At 37.9% G+C, this 22,704-nt stretch overlaps 1 protein-coding gene across 2 annotated transcripts in view; it reads right to left on the minus strand.

Moving 5' to 3' along the window:
• NOP2 (NOP2 nucleolar protein) overlaps window positions 1-22,704 on the minus strand; it is a 31,401-nt gene that overhangs the window by 5,043 nt on the left and 3,654 nt on the right. For both annotated transcript variants that reach the window (XM_073684889.1, XM_073684888.1), the window contains exons 2-9: window positions 17,198-17,347; window positions 15,280-15,319; window positions 15,110-15,177; window positions 14,695-15,026; window positions 14,547-14,596; window positions 12,696-12,790; window positions 12,312-12,508; window positions 12,108-12,197 (exon numbers count right to left, since the gene is read on the minus strand). In XM_073684889.1, the coding sequence (XP_073540990.1) occupies window positions 12,108-12,197; window positions 12,312-12,508; window positions 12,696-12,790; window positions 14,547-14,596; window positions 14,695-15,026; window positions 15,110-15,177; window positions 15,280-15,319; window positions 17,198-17,306 (981 nt within the window). In that variant the 5' untranslated portion in view covers window positions 17,307-17,347. The remainder of the gene's footprint in view (window positions 1-12,107; window positions 12,198-12,311; window positions 12,509-12,695; window positions 12,791-14,546; window positions 14,597-14,694; window positions 15,027-15,109; window positions 15,178-15,279; window positions 15,320-17,197; window positions 17,348-22,704) is intronic.

Genomic DNA, 22,704 nt, shown 5'->3' on the forward strand with positions numbered 1-22,704 from the left:
GTATTATAGTAGTTATATTCTTGTACATAGGGGGCAGTATTATAGTAGTTAGTTATATTCTTGTACATAGGGAGCAGTATTACAGTAGTTATATTCTTGTACATAGGGGGCAGTATTACAGTAGTTATATTCTTGTACATAGGGGCAGTATTATAGTAGTTAGTTATATTCTTGTACATAGGGAGCAGTATTACAGTAGTTATATTCTTGTACATAGGGGCAGTATTATAGTAGTTATATTCTTGTACATAGGGGGCAGTATTACAGTAGTTATATTCTTGTACATAGGGAGCAGTATTACAGTAGTTATATTCTTGTACATAGGGGCAGTATTATAGTAGTTATATTCTTGTACATAGGGAGCAGTATTACAGTAGTTATATTCTTGTACATAGGGGGCAGTATTACAGTAGTTATATTCTTGTACATAGGGGGCAGTATTATAGTAGTTATATTCTTGTACATAGGGGCAGTATTATAGTAGTTATATTCTTGTACATAGGGGGCAGTATTATAGTAGTTATATTCTTGTACATAGGGGCAGTATTATAGTAGTTATATTCTTGTACATAGGGGCAGTATTATAGTAGTTATATTCTTGTACATAGGGGGCAGTATTATAGTAGTTAGTTATATTCTTGTACATAGGGAGCAGTATTACAGTAGTTATATTCTTGTACATAGGGGGCAGTATTACAGTAGTTATATTCTTGTACATAGGGGCAGTATTATAGTAGTTATATTCTTGTACATAGGGGGCAGTATTATAGTAGTTATATTCTTGTACATAGGGGCAGTATTATAGTAGTTATATTCTTGTACATAGGGGCAGTATTATAGTAGTTATATTCTTGTACATAGGGGGCAGTATTATAGTAGTTAGTTATATTCTTGTACATAGGGAGCAGTATTACAGTAGTTATATTCTTGTACATAGGGGCAGTATTATAGTAGTTATATTCTTGTACATAGGGGGCAGTATTATAGTAGTTAGTTATATTCTTGTACATAGGGAGCAGTATTACAGTAGTTATATTCTTGTACATAGGGGCAGTATTATAGTAGTTATATTCTTGTACATAGGGAGCAGTATTACAGTAGTTATATTCTTGTACATAGGAGGCAGTATTATAGTAGTTAGTTATATTCTTGTACATAGGGGGCAGTATTACAGTAGTTATATTCTTGTACATAGGGGGCAGTATTATAGTAGTTATATTCTTGTACATAGGGGCAGTATTATAGTAGTTATATTCTTGTACATAGGGGGCAGTATTATAGTAGTTAGTTATATTCTTGTACATAGGGAGCAGTATTACAGTAGTTATATTCTTGTACATAGGGGGCAGTATTACAGTAGTTATATTCTTGTACATAGGGGGCAGTATTATAGTAGTTATATTCTTGTACATAGGGGCAGTATTATAGTAGTTATATTCTTGTACATAGGGGGCAGTATTATAGTCGTTATATTCTTGTACATAGGGGCAGTATTATAGCATTTATATTCTTGTACATAGGAGCAGTATTATAGCATTTATATTCTTGCACATAGGGGGCAGTATTATAGTAGTTATATTCTTGTACATAGGGGGCAGTATTATAGTAGTTATATTCTTATACATAGGGGCAGTATTATAGTAGTTATATTCTTGTACATAGGAGCAGTATTATAGTAGTTATATTCTTGTACATAGGGGCTGTATTATAGTAGTTATATTCTTGTACATAGGGGCAGTATTATAGTAGTTAGTTATATTCTTGTACATAGGGAGCAGTATTACAGTAGTTATATTCTTGTACATAGGGGGCAGTATTACAGTAGTTATATTCTTGTACATAGGGGCAGTATTATAGTAGTTATATTCTTGTACATAGGAGGCAGTATTATAGTAGTTATATTCTTGTACATAGGAGGCAGTATTATAGTAGTTAGTTATATTCTTGTACATAGGGAGCAGTATTACAGTAGTTATATTCTTGTACATAGGGGCAGTATTATAGTAGTTATATTCTTGTACATAGGGGGCAGTATTATAGTAGTTATATTCTTGTACATAGGGGGCAGTATTATAGTAGTTAGTTATATTCTTGTACATAGGGGGCAGTATTACAGTAGTTATATTCTTGTACATAGGGGCAGTATTATAGTAGTTATATTCTTGTACATAGGAGGCAGTATTATAGTAGTTATATTCTTGTACATAGGAGGCAGTATTATAGTAGTTAGTTATATTCTTGTACATAGGGAGCAGTATTACAGTAGTTATATTCTTGTACATAGGGGGCAGTATTACAGTAGTTATATTCTTGTACATAGGGGGCAGTATTATAGTAGTTATATTCTTGTACATAGGGGCAGTATTATAGTAGTTATATTCTTGTACATAGGGGGCAGTATTATAGTAGTTATATTCTTGTACATAGGGGCAGTATTATAGTAGTTATATTCTTGTACATAGGGGCAGTATTATAGTAGTTATATTCTTGTACATAGGGGGCAGTATTATAGTAGTTAGTTATATTCTTGTACATAGGGAGCAGTATTACAGTAGTTATATTCTTGTACATAGGGGGCAGTATTACAGTAGTTATATTCTTGTACATAGGGGCAGTATTATAGTAGTTATATTCTTGTACATAGGGGGCAGTATTATAGTAGTTATATTCTTGTACATAGGGGCAGTATTATAGTAGTTATATTCTTGTACATAGGGGGCAGTATTATAGTAGTTAGTTATATTCTTGTACATAGGGAGCAGTATTACAGTAGTTATATTCTTGTACATAGGGGGCAGTATTACAGTAGTTATATTCTTGTACATAGGGGCAGTATTATAGTAGTTATATTCTTGTACATAGGAGGCAGTATTATAGTAGTTAGTTATATTCTTGTACATAGGGAGCAGTATTACAGTAGTTATATTCTTGTACATAGGGGCAGTATTATAGTAGTTCTATTCTTGTACATAGGGGGCAGTATTATAGTAGTTAGTTATATTCTTGTACATAGGGAGCAGTATTACAGTAGTTATATTCTTGTACATAGGGGGCAGTATTACAGTAGTTATATTCTTGTACATAGGGGGCAGTATTATAGTAGTTATATTCTTGTACATAGGGGCAGTATTATAGTAGTTATATTCTTGTACATAGGGGCAGTATTATAGTAGTTATATTCTTGTACATAGGAGCAGTATTATAGTAGTTATATTCTTGTACATAGGGGCTGTATTATAGTAGTTATATTCTTGTACATAGGGGCAGTATTATAGTAGTTATATTCTTGTACATAGGGGGCAGTATTATAGTAGTTATATTCTTGTACATAGGGGGCAGTATTATAGTCGTTATATTCTTGTACATAGGGGGCAGTATTATAGTCGTTATATTCTTGTACATAGGGGGCAGTATTATAGTAGTTATATTCTTGTATATAGGAGCAGTATTACAGTAGCTATATTCTTGTACATAGGGGGCAGTATTATAGTAGTTATATTCTTGTACATAGGGGCAGTATTATAGTAGTTATATTCTTGTACATAGGGGCAGTATTATAGTAGTTATATTCTTGTACATAGGGAGCAGTATTACAGTAGTTATATTCTTGTACATAGGGGGCAGTATTACAGTAGTTATATTCTTGTACATAGGGGGCAGTATTATAGTAGTTATATTCTTGTACATAGGGGCAGTATTATAGTAGTTATATTCTTGTACATAGGGGGCAGTATTATAGTAGTTATATTCTTGTACATAGGGGCAGTATTATAGTAGTTATATTCTTGTACATAGGGGCAGTATTATAGTAGTTATATTCTTGTACATAGGGGGCAGTATTATAGTAGTTAGTTATATTCTTGTACATAGGGAGCAGTATTACAGTAGTTATATTCTTGTACATAGGGGGCAGTATTACAGTAGTTATATTCTTGTACATAGGGGGCAGTATTACAGTAGTTATATTCTTGTACATAGGGGCAGTATTATAGTAGTTATATTCTTGTACATAGGGGGCAGTATTATAGTAGTTATATTCTTGTACATAGGGGCAGTATTATAGTAGTTATATTCTTGTACATAGGGGGCAGTATTATAGTAGTTAGTTATATTCTTGTACATAGGGAGCAGTATTACAGTAGTTATATTCTTGTACATAGGGGGCAGTATTACAGTAGTTATATTCTTGTACATAGGGGCAGTATTATAGTAGTTATATTCTTGTACATAGGAGGCAGTATTATAGTAGTTAGTTATATTCTTGTACATAGGGAGCAGTATTACAGTAGTTATATTCTTGTACATAGGGGCAGTATTATAGTAGTTATATTCTTGTACATAGGGGGCAGTATTATAGTAGTTAGTTATATTCTTGTACATAGGGAGCAGTATTACAGTAGTTATATTCTTGTACATAGGGGGCAGTATTACAGTAGTTATATTCTTGTACATAGGGGGCAGTATTATAGTAGTTATATTCTTGTACATAGGGGCAGTATTATAGTAGTTATATTCTTGTACATAGGGGCAGTATTATAGTAGTTATATTCTTGTACATAGGAGCAGTATTATAGTAGTTATATTCTTGTACATAGGGGCTGTATTATAGTAGTTATATTCTTGTACATAGGGGCAGTATTATAGTAGTTATATTCTTGTACATAGGGGGCAGTATTATAGTAGTTATATTCTTGTACATAGGGGGCAGTATTATAGTCGTTATATTCTTGTACATAGGGGGCAGTATTATAGTCGTTATATTCTTGTACATAGGGGGCAGTATTATAGTAGTTATATTCTTGTATATAGGAGCAGTATTACAGTAGCTATATTCTTGTACATAGGGGGCAGTATTATAGTAGTTATATTCTTGTACATAGGGGCAGTATTATAGTAGTTATATTCTTGTACATAGGGGCAGTATTATAGTAGTTATATTCTTGTACATAGGGGGCAGTATTACAGTAGTTATATTCTTGTACATAGGGGGCAGTATTACAGTAGTTATATTCTTGTACATAGGGGCAGTATTATAGTAGTTATATTCTTGTACATAGGGGGCAGTATTATAGTCGTTATATTCTTGTACATAGGGGCAGTATTATAGCATTTATATTCTTGTACATAGGAGCAGTATTATAGCATTTATATTCTTGTACATAGGAGCAGTATTATAGCATTTATATTCTTGCACATAGGGGGCAGTATTATAGTAGTTATATTCTTGTACATAGGGGGCAGTATTATAGTAGTTATATTCTTGTACATAGGGGGCAGTATTATAGTAGTTATATTCTTGTACATAGGGGGCAGTATTATAGTAGTTATATTCTTGTATATAGGAGCAGTATTACAGTAGCTATATTCTTGTACATAGGGGGCAGTATTATAGTAGTTATATTCTTGTACATAGGGGGCAGTATTATAGTAGTTATATTCTTGTATATAGGAGCAGTATTACAGTAGCTATATTCTTGTACATAGGGGGCAGTATTATAGTAGTTATATTCTTGTACATAGGGGCAGTATTATAGTAGTTATATTCTTGTACATAGGGGCAGTATTATAGTAGTTATATTCTTGTACATAGGAGCAGTATTATAGTAGTTATATTCTTGTACATAGGGGGCAGTATTATAGTAGTTATATTCTTGTACATAGGGGGCAGTATTATAGTAGTTAGTTATATTCTTGTACATAGGGAGCAGTATTACAGTAGTTATATTCTTGTACATAGGGGGCAGTATTACAGTAGTTATATTCTTGTACATAGGGGCAGTATTATAGTAGTTATATTCTTGTACATAGGAGGCAGTATTATAGTAGTTAGTTATATTCTTGTACATAGGGAGCAGTATTACAGTAGTTATATTCTTGTACATAGGGGCAGTATTATAGTAGTTATATTCTTGTACATAGGGGGCAGTATTATAGTAGTTAGTTATATTCTTGTACATAGGGAGCAGTATTACAGTAGTTATATTCTTGTACATAGGGGGCAGTATTACAGTAGTTATATTCTTGTACATAGGGGGCAGTATTATAGTAGTTATATTCTTGTACATAGGAGCAGTATTATAGTAGTTATATTCTTGTACATAGGGGCAGTATTATAGTAGTTATATTCTTGTACATAGGGGGCAGTATTATAGTAGTTATATTCTTGTACATAGGGGCAGTATTATAGTAGTTATATTCTTGTACATAGGGGGCAGTATTATAGTAGTTAGTTATATTCTTGTACATAGGGAGCAGTATTACAGTAGTTATATTCTTGTACATAGGGGGCAGTATTACAGTAGTTATATTCTTGTACATAGGGGCAGTATTATAGTAGTTAGTTATATTCTTGTACATAGGGAGCAGTATTACAGTAGTTATATTCTTGTACATAGGGGCAGTATTATAGTAGTTATATTCTTGTACATAGGGGGCAGTATTACAGTAGTTATATTCTTGTACATAGGGAGCAGTATTACAGTAGTTATATTCTTGTACATAGGGGCAGTATTATAGTAGTTATATTCTTGTACATAGGGAGCAGTATTACAGTAGTTATATTCTTGTACATAGGGGGCAGTATTACAGTAGTTATATTCTTGTACATAGGGGGCAGTATTATAGTAGTTATATTCTTGTACATAGGGGCAGTATTATAGTAGTTATATTCTTGTACATAGGGGGCAGTATTATAGTAGTTATATTCTTGTACATAGGGGCAGTATTATAGTAGTTATATTCTTGTACATAGGGGCAGTATTATAGTAGTTATATTCTTGTACATAGGGGGCAGTATTATAGTAGTTAGTTATATTCTTGTACATAGGGAGCAGTATTACAGTAGTTATATTCTTGTACATAGGGGGCAGTATTACAGTAGTTATATTCTTGTACATAGGGGCAGTATTATAGTAGTTATATTCTTGTACATAGGGGGCAGTATTATAGTAGTTATATTCTTGTACATAGGGGGCAGTATTATAGTAGTTATATTCTTGTACATAGGGGCAGTATTATAGTAGTTATATTCTTGTACATAGGGGCAGTATTATAGTAGTTATATTCTTGTACATAGGGGGCAGTATTATAGTAGTTAGTTATATTCTTGTACATAGGGAGCAGTATTACAGTAGTTATATTCTTGTACATAGGGGCAGTATTATAGTAGTTATATTCTTGTACATAGGGGGCAGTATTATAGTAGTTAGTTATATTCTTGTACATAGGGAGCAGTATTACAGTAGTTATATTCTTGTACATAGGGGCAGTATTATAGTAGTTATATTCTTGTACATAGGGAGCAGTATTACAGTAGTTATATTCTTGTACATAGGAGGCAGTATTATAGTAGTTAGTTATATTCTTGTACATAGGGAGCAGTATTACAGTAGTTATATTCTTGTACATAGGGGCAGTATTATAGTAGTTATATTCTTGTACATAGGGGGCAGTATTATAGTAGTTAGTTATATTCTTGTACATAGGGAGCAGTATTACAGTAGTTATATTCTTGTACATAGGGGGCAGTATTACAGTAGTTATATTCTTGTACATAGGGGGCAGTATTATAGTAGTTATATTCTTGTACATAGGGGCAGTATTATAGTAGTTATATTCTTGTACATAGGAGGCAGTATTATAGTAGTTAGTTATATTCTTGTACATAGGGAGCAGTATTACAGTAGTTATATTCTTGTACATAGGGGGCAGTATTACAGTAGTTATATTCTTGTACATAGGGGGCAGTATTATAGTAGTTATATTCTTGTACATAGGGGCAGTATTATAGTAGTTATATTCTTGTACATAGGGGGCAGTATTATAGTCGTTATATTCTTGTACATAGGGGCAGTATTATAGCATTTATATTCTTGTACATAGGAGCAGTATTATAGCATTTATATTCTTGCACATAGGGGGCAGTATTATAGTAGTTATATTCTTGTACATAGGGGGCAGTATTATAGTAGTTATATTCTTATACATAGGGGCAGTATTATAGTAGTTATATTCTTGTACATAGGAGCAGTATTATAGTAGTTATATTCTTGTACATAGGGGCTGTATTATAGTAGTTATATTCTTGTACATAGGGGCAGTATTATAGTAGTTAGTTATATTCTTGTACATAGGGAGCAGTATTACAGTAGTTATATTCTTGTACATAGGGGGCAGTATTACAGTAGTTATATTCTTGTACATAGGGGCAGTATTATAGTAGTTATATTCTTGTACATAGGAGGCAGTATTATAGTAGTTATATTCTTGTACATAGGAGGCAGTATTATAGTAGTTAGTTATATTCTTGTACATAGGGAGCAGTATTACAGTAGTTATATTCTTGTACATAGGGGCAGTATTATAGTAGTTATATTCTTGTACATAGGGGGCAGTATTATAGTAGTTATATTCTTGTACATAGGGGGCAGTATTATAGTAGTTAGTTATATTCTTGTACATAGGGGGCAGTATTATAGTAGTTATATTCTTGTACATAGGAGGCAGTATTATAGTAGTTATATTCTTGTACATAGGAGGCAGTATTATAGTAGTTAGTTATATTCTTGTACATAGGGAGCAGTATTACAGTAGTTATATTCTTGTACATAGGGGCAGTATTATAGTAGTTATATTCTTGTACATAGGGGGCAGTATTATAGTAGTTATATTCTTGTACATAGGGGGCAGTATTATAGTAGTTAGTTATATTCTTGTACATAGGGGGCAGTATTACAGTAGTTATATTCTTGTACATAGGGGCAGTATTATAGTAGTTATATTCTTGTACATAGGAGGCAGTATTATAGTAGTTATATTCTTGTACATAGGAGGCAGTATTATAGTAGTTAGTTATATTCTTGTACATAGGGAGCAGTATTACAGTAGTTATATTCTTGTACATAGGGGGCAGTATTACAGTAGTTATATTCTTGTACATAGGGGGCAGTATTATAGTAGTTATATTCTTGTACATAGGGGCAGTATTATAGTAGTTATATTCTTGTACATAGGGGGCAGTATTATAGTAGTTATATTCTTGTACATAGGGGCAGTATTATAGTAGTTATATTCTTGTACATAGGGGCAGTATTATAGTAGTTATATTCTTGTACATAGGGGGCAGTATTATAGTAGTTAGTTATATTCTTGTACATAGGGAGCAGTATTACAGTAGTTATATTCTTGTACATAGGGGGCAGTATTACAGTAGTTATATTCTTGTACATAGGGGCAGTATTATAGTAGTTATATTCTTGTACATAGGGGGCAGTATTATAGTAGTTATATTCTTGTACATAGGGGCAGTATTATAGTAGTTATATTCTTGTACATAGGGGGCAGTATTATAGTAGTTAGTTATATTCTTGTACATAGGGAGCAGTATTACAGTAGTTATATTCTTGTACATAGGGGGCAGTATTACAGTAGTTATATTCTTGTACATAGGGGCAGTATTATAGTAGTTATATTCTTGTACATAGGAGGCAGTATTATAGTAGTTAGTTATATTCTTGTACATAGGGAGCAGTATTACAGTAGTTATATTCTTGTACATAGGGGCAGTATTATAGTAGTTATATTCTTGTACATAGGGGGCAGTATTATAGTAGTTAGTTATATTCTTGTACATAGGGAGCAGTATTACAGTAGTTATATTCTTGTACATAGGGGGCAGTATTACAGTAGTTATATTCTTGTACATAGGGGGCAGTATTATAGTAGTTATATTCTTGTACATAGGGGCAGTATTATAGTAGTTATATTCTTGTACATAGGGGCAGTATTATAGTAGTTATATTCTTGTACATAGGAGCAGTATTATAGTAGTTATATTCTTGTACATAGGGGCTGTATTATAGTAGTTATATTCTTGTACATAGGGGCAGTATTATAGTAGTTATATTCTTGTACATAGGGGGCAGTATTACAGTAGTTATATTCTTGTACATAGGGGGCAGTATTACAGTAGTTATATTCTTGTACATAGGGGCAGTATTATAGTAGTTATATTCTTGTACATAGGGGGCAGTATTATAGTCGTTATATTCTTGTACATAGGGGCAGTATTATAGCATTTATATTCTTGTACATAGGAGCAGTATTATAGCATTTATATTCTTGTACATAGGAGCAGTATTATAGCATTTATATTCTTGCACATAGGGGGCAGTATTATAGTAGTTATATTCTTGTACATAGGGGGCAGTATTATAGTAGTTATATTCTTGTACATAGGGGGCAGTATTATAGTAGTTATATTCTTGTATATAGGAGCAGTATTACAGTAGCTATATTCTTGTACATAGGGGGCAGTATTATAGTAGTTATATTCTTGTACATAGGGGGCAGTATTATAGTAGTTATATTCTTGTATATAGGAGCAGTATTACAGTAGCTATATTCTTGTACATAGGGGGCAGTATTACAGTAGTTATATTCTTGTACATAGGGGCAGTATTATAGTAGTTATATTCTTGTACATAGGGGCAGTATTATAGTAGTTATATTCTTGTACATAGGGGCAGTATTATAGTAGTTATATTCTTGTACATAGGGGCAGTATTATAGTAGTTATATTCTTGTACATAGGGGCAGTATTATAGTAGTTATATTCTTGTACATAGGGGCAGTATTATAGTAGTTATATTCTTGTACATAGGGGCAGTATTATAGTAGTTATATTCTTGTACATAGGGGGCAGTATTATAGTAGTTATATTCTTGTACATAGGGGCAGTATTATAGTAGTTATATTCTTGTACATAGGAGCAGTATTATAGTAGTTATATTCTTGTACATAGGGGGCAGTATTATAGTAGTTATATTCTTGTACATAGGGGCAGTATTATAGTAGTTATATTCTTGTACATAGGAGGCAGTATTATAGTAGTTAGTTATATTCTTGTACATAGGGAGCAGTATTACAGTAGTTATATTCTTGTACATAGGGGGCAGTATTACAGTAGTTATATTCTTGTACATAGGGGCAGTATTATAGTCGCTATATTCTTGTACATAGGGGGCAGTATTATAGTCGTTATATTCTTGTACATAGGGGCAGTATTATAGCATTTATATTCTTGTACATAGGAGCAGTATTATAGCATTTATATTCTTGCACATAGGGGGCAGTATTATAGTAGTTATATTCTTGTACATAGGGGGCAGTATTATAGTAGTTATATTCTTATACATAGGGGCAGTATTATAGTAGTTATATTCTTGTACATAGGAGCAGTATTATAGTAGTTATATTCTTGTACATAGGAGCAGTATTATAGTAGTTATATTCTTGTACATAGGAGCAGTATTATAGTAGTTATATTCTTGTACATAGGGGCAGTATTATAGTAGTTATATTCTTGTACATAGGGGCAGTATTATAGCATTTATATTCTTGTACATAGGAGCAGTATTATAGCATTTATATTCTTGCACATAGGGGGCAGTATTATAGTAGTTATATTCTTGCACATAGGGGGCAGTATTATAGTAGTTATATTCTTGCACATAGGGGGCAGTATTATAGTAGTTATATTCTTGTACATAGGGGGCAGTATTATAGTAGTTATATTCTTATACATAGGGGCAGTATTATAGTAGTTATATTCTTGTACATAGGGGCAGTATTATAGTATATTCTTGTACATAGGGGCAGTATTATAGTATATTCTTGTACATAGGGGCAGTATTATAGTATATTCTTGTACATAGGGGGGCAGTATTATAGTAGTTATATTCTTGTACATAGGGGGCAGTATTATAGTAGTTATATTCTTGTACATAGGGGCAGTATTATTGTAGTTATATTCTTGTACATAGGAGTAGTATTATAGTAGTTATATTCTTGTACATAGGAGCAGTATTATTGTAGTTATATTCTTGTACATAGGAGTAGTATTATAGTAGTTATATTCTTGTACATAGGAGTAGTATTATAGTAGTTATATTCTTGTACATAGGGGCAGTATTATTGTAGTTATATTCTTGTACATAGGGGGCAGTATTATAGCAGTTATATTCTTGTACATAGGGGCAGTATTATAGTAGTAGATATGTAGAGGATACAAGATAAATGTTACGAATGAGATAAGGAGGTTGTTATACCTGTGCCAGGTCACGTCTTCTTGTCTTTAACGTGTTGGTTCTGATGGTTACTGGACGTTGAACCTCACAAGACTCCAGAAAATCCACTAACTTTAAAAGACAAAAGAGAGAAGTAATGTTCGGTGTAGAAGACATTGTGAAGGACATCACTTCTTGCATTTTACAGCATTTCTATATAAATAAATCTTAAATGGTAATTCTCACCTCTGATACTGGAAACAGGTCACTGAGCATTTCGATCATGTAGTCGCCATAACTGTAGTAGGTGGCGAGATCCCGCCGCAGCACAGTAATGTATTCCTGCCTCGTATGTTGTCTCCCCCGCTTGGCAAAATCTTGCAAAACAGCTACGATATCCTTAATCCGTTCTTGCACACTGGTGAGGTCCAGATGTGTGGAGACTGAATAGTGATGTAAGGAGGTGGACACGACATAGGCGGCATACTAGACTTATGTGTATGACGGAGGGGATGACATACCGCAGAATAAAACCCCAATATGGAGGTGACTAACAAGCTTTTAGCTCTTTATGAAAACCCCCCATTAAAAACTACACCCCATAATAGAGACCATGACAAACAAGGATACGTTGTTGCTCCATTTCCTCTGCAGTTGGAAGAGTAAAATGCTCATCACCGTCCACGTTGAGCTGGATGTCTTCTTCATCCTCTGTCTCCTTCTCCCTGTAAGGAACAAGACAATTTTATAAGTAAATTTATGGTTTGGTGGTTGAGTAACACCATGGAGGAGGGGGAAGAGAAGGAAGGACAGGGAGGATCACTATGGAGCAGGAGGAAGAGAAGGAAGGACAGGGAGGATCACTATGGAGCAGGGGGAAGAGAAGGAAGGACAGGGAGGATCACTATGGAGCAGGGGGAAGAGAAGGAAGGACAGGGAGGATCACTATGGAGCAGGAGGAAGAGAAGGAAGGACAGGGAGGATCACTACGGAGCAGGGGGAAGAGAAGGAAGGACAGGGAGGATCACTACGGAGCAGGGGGAAGAGAAGGAAGGACAGGGAGGATCACTATGGAGCAGGGGGAAGAGAAGGAAGGACAGGGAGGATCACTATGGAGCAGGAGGAAGAGAAGGAAGGACAGGGAGGATCACTATGGAGCAGGGGGAAGAGAAGGAAGGACAGGGAGGATCACTATGGAGCAGGGGGAAGAGAAGGAAGGACAGGGAGGATCACTACGGAGCAGGAGGAAGAGAAGGAAGGACAGGGAGGATCACTACGGAGCAGGAGGAAGAGAAGGAAGGACAGGGAGGATCACTATGGAGCAGGGGGAAGAGAAGGAAGGACAGTGAGGATCACTATGGAGCAGGGGGAAGAGAAGGAAGGACAAGGAGGATCACTATGGAGCAGGGGGAAGAGAAGGAAGGACAGGGAGGATCACTACGGAGCAGGGGGAAGAGAAGGAAGGACAAGGAGGATCACTATGGAGCAGGGGGAAGAGAAGGAAGGAAAGGGAGGATCACTACGGAGCAGGGGGAAGAGAAGGAAGGACAGGGAGGATCACTACGGAGCAGGGGGAAGAGAAGGAAGGACAGGGAGGATCACTATGGAGCAGGAGGAAGAGAAGGAAGGACAGGGAGGATCACTACGGAGCAGGGGGAAGAGAAGGAAGGACAGGGAGGATCACTATGGAGTAGGAGGAAGAGAAGGAAGGACAGTGAGGATCACTATGGAGCAGGAGGAAGAGAAGGAAGGACAGGGAGGATCACTATGGAGCAGGGGGAAGAGAAGGAAGGACAGGGAGGATCACTATGGAGCAGGAGGAAGAGAAGGAAGGACAGGGAGGATCACTATGGAGCAGGAGGAAGAGAAGGAAGGACAGGGAGGATCACTATGGAGCAGGAGGAAGAGAAGGAAGGACAAGGAGGATCACTATAGAGCAGGAGGAAGAGAAGGAAGGACGGGGAGGATCACTATGGAGCAGGAGGAAGAGAAGGAAGGACAGGGAGGATCACTATGGAGCAGGAGGAAGAGAAGGAAGGACAGGGAGGATCACTATGGAGCAGGGGGAAGAGAAGGAAGGACAGGGAGGATCACTACGGAGCAGGGGGAAGAGAAGGAAGGACAGGGAGGATCACTATGGAGCAGGGGGAAGAGAAGGAAGGACAGGGAGGATCACTATAGAGCAGGAGGAAGAGAAGGAAGGACAGGGAGCATCACTACGGAGCAGGAGGAAGAGAAGGAAGAGCAGAGAGCATCACTACGGAGCAGGGGGAAGGGAAAGAAGGGCAGGGAGCATTACTACAGAGCAGAGGGAAGAGAAGGAAGCATCACTACGGAGCATGGGGAAAAGAAGGAAGGGCAGGTAGCATCACTACGGAGCGGAGGGAAGAGAGGGAAGGGCAGGGAGCCTCAGTACGGAGCAGAGGGAAGAGAAGTGAGCAGCACTAAAAGTCAGAAGGTTACCTAATTTCCTATTTTTACCTTTTACTCTTTTTCTTCTGTTTTTCAGCAGCTTTCTCAATTGGGAGAAGCTATGACAAGAAGAGAAATGACAGAGTGAATATATGTAATACAAATGAACATATAAAGAGTAAAGCAGGTGGAGAATACAAGATGCTGAAGGACCTACATCACCACCATCATCATCATCATCCTCCTCCTCATCTTCCGAGGAAGCACCATAGTCATCCTGTAAGTCATCATCACTGTCGGAAAGCTCCAGCTCTTCAGCAGGTTCATCATTTCCACTCTCTTCCTCTTCATCATCATCCCCTACTAGTTTTACAGGTTTCTCATCTCCGCTGTCTATCTCTTGGTCACTGAAATCGTCATCCTCCTCCTCCTCATCATCATCATCATCTTCCTCCTTCCTTGCTCTCTTGACAGGTTTTAGCCACTCTGCGTTCTCATCGCTGAATCCTGACAGTTTTTTCTTTCCTTTCTGGACGGCTTGTGCATTACCTGAGAAACAATGAGATGTAAGCGGAGATAACGTGTAAGACGCGAGTGCAGCTGGTGACGCAGCCGGAGACGTCTCTTCTTACCGTTCTGCTTTGCTTCTGGTTTACTCGGCTTTACTTTCTGTTCTTCCACTTGCCGCCTTTTTGCTGCTCTGTGATGGGGTTTAGAATAAGATGAATAATCAATCTAATTAAAAAGGATCACAAGTCGCGCGCGGCAGACCCCCAACAAGTCGCGCGCGGCAGACCCCCACCTCTTTCTGCTGCGGCTGGACAGGCGTTTTACTTCGGAGTCTGTTTAAAAAAAAATATATAATAAGGAATAAAATGGAAATAAATTTACTTTATCAATAACAGAAAACGCTTAAAAAAGTGTGTTGGGCTCGCACCGATCTGATATTAATGTCCTATCCATCAATTTCTAAGTCCTGGTCAACACCTTTAATAAAGGTACAGCACAGGCTTGACGCACCAGTACGATAGTCCTAATGTGGGCATATAGTAGATTTCCCCCGGCACCCGCTTACTCCTAACACATACACACGTGCTCAAAATTGTTGTTACCCCTCGTTTAATGAAAGAAAAACCCACAATGGTCACAGAAATAACTTGAATCTGACAAAAGTAATAATGAATTAAAAATCTATGAAAATGAACAAATGAAGGTCAGACATTGCTTTTCTGCTACCACAGAATTTAAAAAAAAATTAACCTCATGAAATCGGCCTGGACAGAAATGATGGTTCTTCTTAACTTAATATTTTGTTGAACAACCTTTTGAGGCAATCACTGCAATCAAACGATTCCTGTAACTGTCAATGAGACTTCTACACCTCTCGACAGGTATTTTGGCCACTCCTCATGAGCAAACTGCTCCAGTTGTCTCGTGTTTGAAGGTTGCCTTTTCCAGACGGCAGGTTTCAGCTCTTTCCAAAGATGCTCAATAGGATTTAGGTCAGGGCTCATAGAAGCCACATCAGAATAGTCCAATGTTTTCCTCTTAGCCATTCTTGGGTGTTTTTAGCTGTGTGTTCTGGGTCATTATCCTGTTGCAAGACCTGCGACTGAGACCAAGCTTTCTGACACCCGGCAGCACATTTCTCTCTAGAATCCTTTGATAGTCTTGAGATTTCATTGTACCCTGCACAGATTCAAGACACCCTGTGCCAGATGTAGTAAAGCAGCCCCAGAACATAACAGAGCTTCCACCATGTTTCACAGTAGGGACAGTGTTCTTTTCTTGATATACTTCATTTTTCCATCTGTGAACATAGAGCTGATGTGCCTTGCCAAAAACTTCCATTTTTATCTCATCTGTCCATAGAACATACTCCCAGAAGCTTTGTGGCTTGTCAACATGTAGTTTGGCAAATTCCAGTCTGGCTTTTTCATGATTTTTTTTCAACAATGGTGTTCTCCTTGGTCATCTCCCATGAAGTCCACTTTGGATCAAACAACGACGGACGGTGCAATCTGACACTGATGTTCCTTGAGCTTGAAGTTCACCTTTAATCTCTTTAGAAGTTATCTTGGGCTCTTTTGTTACCATTAGTATTTTCCGTCTCTTTGATTTGTCATCAATTTTCCTCCTGCGGCCACGTCCAGGGAGGTTGACTACAGTCCCATGGATCTTACATTTCTGAATAATATGTGCAACTGTAGTCACAGGAACATCAAGCTTCTTGGAGATGGTCTTATAACCTTTACCTTTAACATGCTTGTCTATAATTTTCTTTCTAATCTCCTGAGACAACTCTTTCCTTTGCTTCCTCTGGTCCATGTTGAGTGTGGTACACACCATGTCACTAAACAGCACAGTGAGTATCTGTAGCCCTATATACAGGCCCGCTGACTGATTACAAGATTGTAGACACCTGTGATGCTAATTAGTGGACTTGATTTAACATGTCCCTTTTGTCACATTATTCTCAGGGGTACTATCATTTCTGTCCAGGTCTATTTCATGAGTTTAATTTTTTTTAAATTCTGTGGAAACAGAAAAGCAATGTCTGACTTTCATTTGTTAATTTTCATAGATTTTTAATTTATTATTACTTTTGTCAGATTCAAGTTATTTCTGTGACCATTGTGGGTTTTTCTTTCATTAAACGAGGGGTAACAACAATTTTGACCACTTGTGCACTAGTTATGTCGACCACATGTGGCACTTACCACCGTCGCTCAGGATCTTGCTCAGCTCATTTTCAGCTCCCGGCTGCTTTCTTGATTTCCTGCCGGGTCCTCGGGGCACTTTCTTGAGCGGGTCTAACTTCCTACCCATGATGAAATTTCAGGGATACAGCAGAGGTGTTTTATAAGCGACTGTAAGAGGAACAGAGAACGAATATCAGGTCAAAGCAACAGTAAAAATAACATCTTTATTGGGTTTTTATTAACCCCTTCCGGGGAGCTTCCAATTGCTGCTGTAAGCCCCTTAAAATGCACGTTACTTTCTGGCATTGACAATAAAGGCATGTGGTACAGATGCCTATTGCCCACCCGCAGAGCGACCGCGGGGAGCCAAAGGGTTGCCACAGACTGGGCTTCATAGGAGACTGTACTGCACTGTAGTATATAGAACAAGTCATCAAATAATCATAGGCTCAAATCTTCTAAGGGGGCTTAAAAAAGATTAAAAAAATAAATAAATATATATGTACAGTACAGACCAAAAGTTTGGACACACCTTCTCATTTAAAGATTTTTCTGTATTTTCATGACTATGAAAATTGTACATTCACACTGAAGGCATCAAAACTATGAATTAACACATGTGGAATTATATACTTAACAAAAAAGTGTGAAACAACTGAAAATATGTCTTATATTCTAGGTTCTTCAAAGTAGCCACCTTTTGCTTTGATGACTGCTTTGCACACTCTTGGCATTCTCTTGATGAGCTTCAAGAGGTAGTCACCGTAAATGGTTTTCACTTCACAGGTGAGCCCTGTCAGGTTTAATAAGTGGGATTTCTTGCCTTATAAATGGGGTTGGGACCATCAGTTGTGTTGTGCAGAAGTCTGGTGGATACACAGCTGATAGTCCTACTGAATAGACTGTTAGAATTTGTATTATGGTAAGAAAAAGCAGCTAAGTAAAGAAAAACGAGTGGCCATCATTACTTTAAGAAATGAAGGTCAGTGCGAAAAATTGGGAAAACTTTGAAAGTGTCCCCAAGTGCAGTTGCAAAAAACATCAAGCGCTACAAAGAAACTGGCTCACATGAGGACCACCCCAGGAAAGGAAGACCAAGAGTCACCTCTGCTTCTGAGGATAAGTTTATCCGAGTTACCAGCCTCAGAAATCGCAGGTTAACAGCAGCTCAGATTAGAGACCAGGTCAATGCCACACAGAGTTCTAGCAGCAGACACATCTCTACAACAACTGTTAAGAGGAGACTTTGTGCAGCAGGCCTTCATGGTAAAATAGCTGTTAGGAAACCACTGCTAAGGACAGGCAACAAGCAGAAGAGACTTGTTTGGGCTAAAGAACACAAGGAATGGACATTAGACCAGTGGAAATCTTTGCTTTGGTCTGATGAGTCCAAATTTGAGATCTTTGGTTCCAACCACCGTGTCTTTGTGCGACGCAGAAAAGGTGAACGGATGGACTCTACATGCCTGGTTCCCACTGTGAAGCATGGAGGAGGAGGTGTGATGGTGTGGGGGTGCTTTGCTGGTGACACTGTTGGGGATTTATTCAAAATTAAAGGCATACTGAACCAGCATGGCTACCACAGCATCTTGCAGCGGCATGCTATTCCATCCGGTTTGCGTTTAGTTGGACCATCATTTATTTTTCAACAGGACAATGACCCCAAACACCCCTCCAGGCTGTGTAAGGGCTATTTGACCAAGAAGGAGAGTGATGGGGTGCTACGCCAGATGACCTGGCCTCCACAGTCACCAGACCTGAACCCAATCGAGATGGTTTGGGGTGAGCTGGACCGCAGAGTGAAGGCAAAAGGGGCAACAAGTGCTAAGCATCTCTGGGAACTCCTTCAAGATTGTTGGAAGACCATTTCCGGTGACTACCTCTTGAAGCTCATCAAGAGAATACCAAGAGTGTGCAAAGCAGTCATCAAAGCAAAAGGTGGCTACTTTGAAGAACCTAGAATATAAGACATATTTTCAGTTGTTTCACACTTTTTTGTTAAGTATATAATTCCACATGTGTTAATTCATAGTTTTGATGCCTTCAGTGTGAATGTACAATTTTCATAGTCATGAAAATACAGAAAAATCTTTATATGAGAAGGTGTGTCCAAACTTTTGGTCTGTACTGTATATACACAGGGTGGTCCAAAAGTAGGTGCACAGAAAGTGTAATAAGGTTATGAAGGGGGAGATTCATCAAACACTAAATTGCAGCCGCCTGTCTGGATCATCCTCCAATAAACCATGACTTAGATGTGGACGATCAGCTTCCACCCAATAGATTTCAGGATTCTCATGATAGAAGCTCGTGAAATTCCCAATTCCAGAGAGGCTCTTCTTCTGGGGACTTTTTTGGACTCTGAACAAATGTTTCAGCAACAAGTTGTTCATTATCTTCTGTACAGACGGTTTTGGGTCGAGCAGTTTTTGGAGCATTAAGGATTGAGCCCGTGGCGGTGAATTTGTCACCAATGCGGTAAATGGTTTGTCTCTTTGGGGCTCGAGTACCAAATGTTTACACCCAATTTGCTCTAACGGTTTCAGCATTTTGAGATTTCCAATACTCTGTTAAAATCCATTTTCTTTGATCTGTATTTAAAATTATTTGCCATTATGTGTTATCTGAATTATCTGAAAAGAAAACAGATTTGGGGGAGATCTATCTGTGAAAACTAGATCTGTGAAACTGGCTCAGTTGCCCTTAGCAACCAATCAGATTCCACCTTTCATTTTCCAAAGAGTCTGTGAGGAATGAAAAGTGGAATCTGATTGGTTGCTAAGGGCAACTGAGCCAGTTTCACTTTACACGAGGATCAGCAATGTAATGTATGTACACAGTGACTGCACCAGCAGAATAGTGAGTGCAGCTCTGGAGTATAATACAGGATGTAACTCAGGATCAGTAATGTAATGTATGTACACAGTGACTGCACCAGCAGAATAGTGAGTGCAGCTCTGGAGTATAATACAGGAGGTAACTCAGGATCAGTAATGTAATGGATGTACACAGTGACTGCACCAGCAGAATAGTGAGTGCAGCTCTGGAGTATAATACAGGATGTAACTCAGGATCAGTAATGTAATGGATGTACACAGTGACTGCACCAGCAGAATAGTGAGTGCAGCTCTGGAGTATAATACTGGATGTACCTCAGGATCAGTAATGTATGTACACAGTGACTGCACCAGCAGAATAGTGAGTGCAGATCTGGAGGATAATACAGGATGTAACTCAGGATAAGTAATGTAATGTATGTACACAGTGACTCCACCAGCAGAATAGTGAGTGCAGCTCTGGAGTATAATACAGGATGTAACTCAGGATAAGTAATGTAATGTATGTACACAGTGACTGCACCAGCAGAATAGTGAGTGCAGCTCTGGAGTATAATACTGGATGTACCTCAGCATCAGTAATGTAATGGATGTACACAGTGACTGCACCAGCAGAATAGTGAGAGCAGCTCTGGAGTATAATACTGGATGCAACTCAGGATCAGTACAGGATCAGTAATGTAATGTATGTACACAGTGACTCCACCAGCAGAATAGTGAGCGCAGCTCTGGGGTATAATACAGGATGTAACTCAGGATCAGTAATGTAATGTATGTACACAGTGACTGCACCAGCAGAATAGTGAGTGCTGCTCTGGGGTATAATACAGGATGTAACTCAGGATCAGTACAGGATCAGTAATGTAATGTATGTACACAGTGACTGCACCAGTTGAATAGTGAGTGCAGCTCTGGAGTATAATACAGGATGTAACTCAGGATCAGTAATGTAACGTATGTACACAGTGACTGCACCAGCAGAATAGTGAGTGCAGCTCTGGAGTATAATATAGGATGTAACTCAGGATCACTACAGGATCAGTAATGTAATGTATGTACACAGTGACTGCACCAGCAGAATAGTGAGTGCAGCTCTGGAGTATAATGCAGGATGTAACTCAGGATCAGTACAGGATCAGTAATGTATGTACACAGTGACTGCACCAGCAGAATAGTGAGTGCAGCTCTGGAGTATAATATAGGATATACCTCAGAATCAGTAATGTACTGTATGTACACAGTTACTGCACCAGCAGAATACCGAGTGCAGCTCTGGAGTATAATATAGGATGTAACTCAGGATCAGTAATGTATGTACACAGTGACTCCACCAGCAGAATAGCGAGTGCAGCTCTGGGGTATAATACAGGATGTAACTCAGGATCAGTAATGTAATGTATGTACACAGTGACTGCACCAGCAGAATAGTGAGTGCAGCTCTGGAGTATAATATAGGATATAACTCAGGATCAGTAATGTAATGTATGTACACAGTGACTCCACCAGCAGAATAGTGAGTGCAGCTCTGGAGTATAATACAGGATGTAACTTAGGATCAGTAATGTATGTACACTGTGACTGCACCAGCAGAATAGTGAGTGAAGCTCTGGAGTATAATATAGGATATAACTCCGGATCAGTAATGTAATGTATGTACACAGTGACTGCACCAGCAGAATAGTGAGTGCAGCTCTGGAGTATAATATAGGATATAACTCAGGATCAGTAATGTATGTACACAGTGACTCCACCAGCAGAATAGTGAGTGCAGCTCTGGGGTATAATACAGGATGTAACTCAGGATCAGTAATGTAATGTATGTACACAGTGACTGCACCAGCAGAATAGTGAGTGCAGCTCTGGAGTATAATATAGGATATACCTCAGAATCAGTAATGTATGTACACAGTTACTGCACCAGCAGAATACCGAGTGCAGCTCTGGAGTATAATATAGGATGTAACTCAGGATCAGTACAGGATCAGTAATGTATGTACACAGTGACTCCACCAGCAGAATAGTGAGTGCAGCTCTGGGGTATAATACAGGATGTAACTCAGGATCAGTAATGTATGTACACAGTGACTGCACCAGCAGAATAGTGAGTGCAGCTCTGGAGTATAATACTGTATGTAACTCAGGATCAGTACAGGATCAGTAATGTAATGTATGCACACAGTGACTCCACCAGCAGAATAGTGAGTGCAGCTCTGGAGTATAATATAGGATATACCTCAGAATCAGTAATGTATGTACACAGTTACTGCACCAGCAGAATACCGAGTGCAGCTCTGGAGTATAATATAGGATGTAACTCAGGATCAGTACAGGATCAGTAATGTATGTACACAGTGACTCCACCAGCAGAATAGTGAGTGCAGCTCTGGGGTATAATACAGGATGTAACTCAGGATCAGTAATGTAATGTATGTACACAGTGACTGCACCAGCAGAATAGTGAGTGCAGCTCTGGGGTATAATACAGGATGTAACTCAGGATCAGTAATGTAATGTATGTACACAGTGACTGCACCAGCAGAATAGTGAGTGCAGCTCTGGAGTATAATACAGGATGTAACTTAGGATCAGTAATTTAATGTATGTACACAGTGACTGCACCAGCAGAATAGTGAGTGAAGCTCTGGAGTTTAATATAGGATATAACTCAGGATCAGTAATGTAATGTAT

The sequence above is a fragment of the Phyllobates terribilis genome, unplaced genomic scaffold (assembly GCF_046119375.1).
Source record: "Phyllobates terribilis strain yellow unplaced genomic scaffold, ASM4611937v1 Scaffold_5__5_contigs__length_657084704, whole genome shotgun sequence".
Taxonomy (NCBI): Eukaryota; Metazoa; Chordata; class Amphibia; order Anura; family Dendrobatidae; genus Phyllobates; species Phyllobates terribilis.